The sequence below is a fragment of the Dermacentor albipictus genome, chromosome 3, assembly GCF_038994185.2.
Source record: "Dermacentor albipictus isolate Rhodes 1998 colony chromosome 3, USDA_Dalb.pri_finalv2, whole genome shotgun sequence".
Classification (NCBI taxonomy): Eukaryota; Metazoa; Arthropoda; class Arachnida; order Ixodida; family Ixodidae; genus Dermacentor; species Dermacentor albipictus.
Window position 1 is genome coordinate 35424453 of NC_091823.1, and position 7243 is coordinate 35431695.

Consider the following 7243-nt stretch of genomic DNA (forward strand, 5'->3'; position numbering starts at 1 on the left):
TATGCTTAACAAGACAGAAATTTACTGGAAGATGGAAACTTACAGGAAAATGCTCTCTCCATGCAGTTTGCATTCCAATGTGCTCAAGCGCACCAAAATGCTCACGCCGTATGAATTATTCGTGATCTGTACGTCTTGTCGGATTGCACGCTTTCGCAAAGGCATTTCGTTTCTATAATAAAGAAAGTAACTTCGAAGCACGGCGCGTGAAAAATGAAGTCGCTTTGCGATTGTTACCACTGGTTGCCACGCAGGGGCGCGAAGACGCGTTCGTCGATCTCGGAGGCCATGTCCATCTGTTCCTCGGACCGTGTTTGAATTCTGTGGGGCACAGGAATGCTTAACGTTCGTGATGTTCTTGGCAAGACGTCTAGCTCTGCGACTGCACAGTTTTACTGCTTATGCTGTAAAGACGGTAAACGTATGCGTTGTGCAGGCGGCTTTTGAATCGACGACAAATGCCCCGCATTTGACGAGAGTTGCTGCTAGTAGTCATGTGCTCCTGCGCCGTTATTGCCAAGATTCTAAAAAGCCAGATAAACAGAAACTAGAATTTGTCTTGCTGATAAACACCGATGACAAAGTGCTTGGAACAAGAACAATGGACGAAGCAATCGCGTTTGCCAAGAAACACGATTCGCAGTGAGTGTCACCTTATTGTCGTGCTCGTGTAGCGTGCATCAAGTGCGCATCGCGAGCTCTTATTTGAGCACTCGACACGTGAATCCCGCACGCACATGGATGTGTTCTGATGATATCTCCTGGGCTCTCCGGCGGAGGAGGGCAATGCATGGCCTCACTGGTTACATAAGTTTCCTACAAGAATGGTTGCATTAAGAGCAAATAACCCCGCCCACACTGCCCTCGCTTATTTGTATTTACGGCCTCATCAAATAGCCAAACAAAAAGCAGCAGGCCAGTAATGCCCGATGACTCTACGAATATTTAACAGCACTGACAGGCTGTACCGTCAATTATTCGAAAAGTTCGAGCATTATGAATACCTGTGCTTGGGCCTTTTGAGCAGCTTTTAATCTGAATAATGCTGTCCATTCTGCTAGTCACGCACCTTAGTATTTGCAGTGCGAGTGCATGCAAAGATCTTTCCGTATGCATGTTGCTGTAATGAACGTTAAACTGTTGAGCTTGATATATGCTGCAGTGCCATCTGCCTCGTGTGCGTTTGCAAAATTGTTACATAAGAGAGGTTTCTGTGTCGGCACCATATGTAAACAATGCTGGTTCTTACACGCTTTTGAGAGATTTCGTTGTCACTTGGTACAGAATGACAAAATTTTATACATTGTAAACGAAATTGATCAACTCTGGTAATGTCGACGTGCCTAGCACAAGTTAGGTTGAGAGGCAACGAAGTGTACAAGTGAAAACACACGGGAGGTTTCTTATGCAGCTGATTAAAAGGTCAACATTAGCCATGGGAGAGTGTGAAATCTGGAAAGCAGACAATATCTGCTGCAGTGTTCAACCAAGTGACAATATGATTGCATCCATTGTTGTTCGAAAATAAACGCAAAATCGAAAGTCGACACAGTTGTTCAGTTATAGCCTTGTTGGTACAACACAAACTGGTGTTTAGTGCAAGAAATCTTGAGATAAGGATAAGAGAAAGGTAGACTCACGAGCAGTAACTTTCAACAAGTCTTACGACTTGAGTCTCCATCTTTCTTTGACCTTGTCTCAAGAGAGAGAAATAATGTTTATTTGCACCCGCAAAAAGAGCCCCGAGGAGTCAAGAGTCTTCCTGTCTCTTCGGCATGCTCCTCCCTTTTCAGCTGGCTGATGCTCCTTGGAGCTCAGCGGTGTCCAGGGCCATGCGGATGACTTCTCTTCGATCATCTTCCTTCGAGCTGGTCATTAAAGTCTCCCAGGATTGTCTATCCCTATCTGATTTACTGTATCTAGGACATGTCCATATTATGTGGATTATGTCCACATTTGCCTTGCAGTGTTTGCAATTCGTGTTCTCAGTGTTACCATTCCATCTCTTCAGAATGTAGGGGTTGCAGATCACCCCCACTTGGAGTTGCCTCCATATTATTTCTTGCTTACTTAGTTTCCTATGCGCCTCTGGCTGTGTTTTCCTTCCCATTCTACAATAAGTGAGAATTTCGCTGTAAGTGTTTATGCCTTCTTTTTGTTGGGGCTTCCTGGCTCGATAGGCTGCATTGGTGTACCGGTAAATAATCTCTCGGGCCAATGCGTGCACTTTGTCGTTGCCGGGCAAGCCTTTGTGGGCAGGAGTCCATATAAGGTTTACTAATTCTTCTGGAATTGGACCTTTCTCCAATATTTTGAGCACCTCTTTGGAGATTCTCCCTGCGATATAATTCCTGATGGCTGTTTTGGAATCTGACAATATGATTTTGACCCCTTTTTGAGTCAAAGCTAGTTCTATGGCCACCTCCTCTGCAACGTCCACTCTGTTTTGCATGGTACTGCAGCTCTTTGAGTTCTCACCGTTAGCCTGTGTCGTCACTAAGACGAAACCTGGTCTGCTTTCATATTCTGCTGCATCCATGTAGAACACTCCTTGCTTTTTATCTAGCGATTTTTGTAATGCTTAACCCTGTCTTTCCTCCTATCCTGGTAGTGACTGGTATGCATATTTTTCGGGAGTTGTGGTGTGCATGTCCTGTCTATGATTTGTGACAGAATGGCTCCTGTGTTTCTTACTTTGTTCTGGGTTTTGTATCCTAGTTTCTCTAGAATTCTCAGACCACCTCTGCTTCTCATTAGTCTCTGTTGCTGTGAGACTAGTGTGGCTTCGATAAACACTTCTAGGGTGTTTGAAATGCCCATGTTAAGTATCCTCTGCGTAGGTGTTCATGGTGGCAGGTTTAGGGCTGTTTTAACTCCTTTCCTAATGAGGATTTCTATTTTGTTTTTGTTAGCCCTTGTTAGTTTAAGGCACGGTGTTGCGTATGTGATCTTGCTGATCACGAAGGACTGTACTATCCTTAACAGGTTAGCCTCCCTCATGCTTGCCTTCTTGTTGGCGATTCTTCTGAGAAGTCGACATGTTTGGCTTACGCTCATTTCAAGCTTTCTAATCGTTTCCGGATTTCTTTCGTTGACCTGAATGTGCAGGCCTAGCGCTCGCATAGCTTTTACGTTTGGAATCGCGTCCCAATTAACCGTGAGTTTAATCGTGTGGTTTGGGATTTTCTTTCGCATTTTCTGTGGACTGATGAAGAGAGCCTCTGACTTCGCAGCTGAACATTTAAGTCCGGATTTTTCTAAGTGCTGTTCAATTCTATTGATGGCCTTCTGCAGCCTTTCTTCTATGTGGGTGTCACTGCCTCTATTTATTCAGAGGGTGATGTCATCTGCATAGATCGTATGTTCTAGACCCTGTAAGTCCTTAATCATGCAACTTTTGCCAACTCTCAATAGCCTAAACAGAGCTATGTCAGAACAGGCAGTCTATCAGAAGGGTTTCAAGGCTGCTGCATGTAATTGGAGTTGATGCATGTGTCTGACCTTTATTGCTGAAAGATAGAGAAGGTGAACGCTCCTCAGTCACTGAAGCTTGACAGCACCCGACACACCAAGCCCTGCTACGGGGCATAATGGCAGTCTCATTGTTGCATATGGAGTGGCTTCAAAACTTTAGAGACAGGCTGTATCTTGGAATGGTGTGCCTACTGTAGTGTGCCACAGGCAGTCCTGAACAAATGTATATATACATATATTTTTTTTTTTTGCACAACTACTTGTAGCTTGGTCAAGCTACAAGATGATAAACATGCTGAAGCCAAGAAAAGGAAAACATACAAGGTCATGACAACACAGCAGATGGTTGAATATGAAGAAAAGCTAGGAAATGCTGCTGGAGCAACGAGTGCTTCAGGTGCAGTAAAGCAGCGGACTGTTAAGCATGTGACTGCAACCAGCAAAATCACTGAAAATGACCTCAACACCAAGCTCAAGAGCATAGGAAAGTGGCTGGAAAAGAAATGTGAAATCCGTGTTGGCATAACTGGCACTCCAGATTCAACGAAACAGTTGGTGAGTTGGCACAATGCATTATAGACTCTTTGTACAAGCACTTCATGCTTAAACTGCAACTTTAGTTCATGATCAAGTCAGATATTCCTGTTAAAATACATATAAAATGTAGAATGGTCCCAGAAGAAATATTTAGCTAGTTTGTTGCATACAATAAAATAGGTTAAACTTTAGCTACCATTCAGAGCAGATTTGCACTTCAGGCCCTCGTGTATGTTTCAGAAATGATTGAAAGAACAAATTTAAAAAAAAAAAGAATTTAAGCACACACACACAGATGACGGGCATTTCATTCTGTCTCTATTAGTTCACCTAAAAGCACAACATTTTAAGATATACAGTTGAACCTTGAGATAATAAACACGGATATAACAAAGTAAAGGTTTCTAGATAGACCGACCGAAGTGCTCTATACGTAGCCTACAACTTATTTTGTAAGAATCGGACCGTTGGTCGCCGATAAGCAGCGAGCCCTCCATTGACTGTCTTTCCATGGTGTACACTACCATGTCCATAAATAATGAGGCACATTGAGCAGCAAGCTCGTCTACACGGACCTCTTTGTTTTATAAGGAGCAGCCAGCTTTATGAATTCATTTAATGCCCAGGCCCTGAGACCATATATAAATTTATTTTCTCATTCCTCAGTTGTCTTTCTTTTATTCATTTAGTTTTGATAAAGACATGTAATCACTCACTCCTGCTGATATTGGCATGTAATGAATATATGCTTATAATGAATATCAATGTTTTCATGTTAGATGCAACCTCATTACAACAAGGTTCAACTGCATGATGCCAGCTCATTAAATAGTACAGCAAAGCAGAGTTGGAAGTCGGCACTTGTTTTTCTTGCTTTCTGTGTTATTCACATCTCACTGGGATCTAGTACCAATTTGTCCTAACGTCAGTATTTCTACATACTATTTCATAGTTTGAATTATTTGCTTTTTCAGCATGGTGACCAATTTGTCCTACCATCAGTATTTCTACATACTATTTCAGTTTGAATTATTTGCTTTTTAAGCATGGTGAAAGGGTTCACATCATTGCTGTTACATAGCTTTAGTAATTTTGGCATTGTGCTTAATGGGTTCACTTTTACATAGTTTCATGTTAAATGCAGTTGAATGATGGCGATGATCATTTGGTGCCAACCAAGCCAATGGTATTGAGTTTTCAATGGAGCAATGAATTGCGATGGGTAGATGTAATATGGCTGTATAGAGGCCTAAATTACAATTGCTGTAAAGTGCGTTAAATGTGCCAGTAGCACATTGCAAAGTTGAGTGTCGGTTTTTTCCATCTATATAAATTATTTGCAAATTTTAGAGTGATGTACAGTGTAAGAATTCTGTCTGCTTTTGGAGTTTACAGAATTGTGATTTAGGTTGTTGCAAAGTGAAAGCTTTGATTTTGTAAAACTAATTTATTACTTTTGTTAAAAAATCGCCAAGTGAAAAAACATTTACTCCTACAGGTCTCTAGAATTCACCTTTTTCTTTTAATTGCAAGGAATTTAAACCACTTCACTGGTCCACCGAGTTATTTCTGCATTCTACATTTATTTGAATAGGACAAGAGCTAGTCCTCCACACCACATAGGTTTAATTTTGGTAGTGTTGCTACCTAAATTACACCTACAAGCAGTAAAGATCACAGTACCAAATAATGCCATGATCAAAATGTCACAGTCTCAACCAACCAGCAATAGACAAAGGGCCACCTCCAACACTGAACTTATTTTGCAAAGGAACCTTTTAGTTCAGTAATGTGCAAGGAATGAAAATTGTGTTTTTTCTACCAAACACATTTCCACTTTCTTCTTATTTTCAGGAAACCATATACCAGAAGTTTGAGACTTTCCTAGCTGGTGAAGCAAGGTTTCTGCAGAAGAGGATTAACAACGGAGTGCTGAAATTTGTGATTGTGCCACCTTCAGAGAAAAAAAACTCTCAAAAGCCTCATTCATCTGAAAAAGAAGTCTCAGAAGAGTGACTGTGCATTTCAGGTCTCCCTTTTTTCTTGCGTAGTGCACGACATTGTGCAGCCATTTTTAAGTATAAGTGGCAGGGTAAGGTATCAAAACACCGAAAGGTGCGGTACTTACTGTGAATAAACAAGCCCTTTTACTTATGGACCGATATCAATGTTTCCTCCTCCACATAAATCTAATGAAAGAGAACAGCACCTCCTGACGGGACTGTTGCTACTAGTCCAGGTGCCAACTCAGTTTAAGTGTTCACTGTTATTTCCATGCAAGCTTGCAATTGAACGGTACTCAATTACCCATTATGGTGGTGGTTCATTGGCTATTGGCCTTGTGCTGCCGAGCCCTAGGTTACAGGTTCAATTCCCAGCTGTAGTGGATGCAGCCTATTGGAGTGGAATGCAAAGAACTCTTGCCCATTTAGATTTAGATGGCTATGTGCTCTGCGCACTCTCACTCGAGAGATCCATGCACACGTCTTAGGCCCTAAAGGAAAACATTAAGTTGAGCTAAATTGTAGCATTAAGCTTCTGGAAATTAATCACTTGTAGCGAGAACGGAGCTTTTGTAAGTGAGAAAACAATGAAAATGAAAAATCAGTGGTGCCACATGTCACGGAGTATGGTACCTCTCTTGTGTGACACGTGACTGCCTGCTAGCCAGAGCCGAGGTGGGAGGCAGGCGGCTTGAGCAGTCGACGCGGTCGAGAGGGGAGTGGCTGATGCACAGATAGCGGCAGAAGTCGTGATGTGGAAATTACATTACGGCCTCAGTTTTGGTGCGGGCGATTGAAATTGAGCAGCGGCGGTAGTGGCAGTTTTCTGTGCAACTAAGTTGTATATCGACACACAAAAAATGATAATAGACTCCTAGACAGTTAAGATATCAAATTAACTCAATTTAATGTTTTCCTTTAATGTACCTTTGTGTATTGCCTGTTTGTATTGCATTACAGGTAAGCTATCTCATCAATTTAGAAAGAAAAAGAACCCAAAAAAACTAAAAGTAATACATGCTTGCATAATCTGCATGGTAAGTACATAATATAGTGGACTTATTTTAGTATGACCATCAAAAGATTTGAGAAATCTGTTGTTCTTATGAAAAGTTCCACTTATCAGAAGTGCACCAAACCTTCGAGAAGTTATGGAGAGGTCCAGAATTGCACGTATAGTGGAGTCTGCTGTTTAGCTGGAGAATTTAAAAACTACTACAAGGACCTGA

At 41.7% G+C, this 7243-nt stretch overlaps 1 protein-coding gene across 1 annotated transcript; it reads left to right on the forward strand.

Annotated features, from left to right (window-relative positions):
- The first annotated feature begins 257 nt into the window (after positions 1–257).
- mIF3 (mitochondrial translation initiation factor 3) lies at positions 258–6175 on the forward strand. The gene is made up of 3 exons (XM_065432903.2): positions 258–642; positions 3741–4029; positions 5866–6175. Exons 1-3 carry the CDS (start codon positions 353–355, stop codon positions 6025–6027), a joined length of 741 nt encoding a protein of 246 aa, XP_065288975.2. The 5' UTR covers positions 258–352; the 3' UTR covers positions 6028–6175.
- The last annotated feature ends 1068 nt before the right edge of the window (positions 6176–7243 follow it).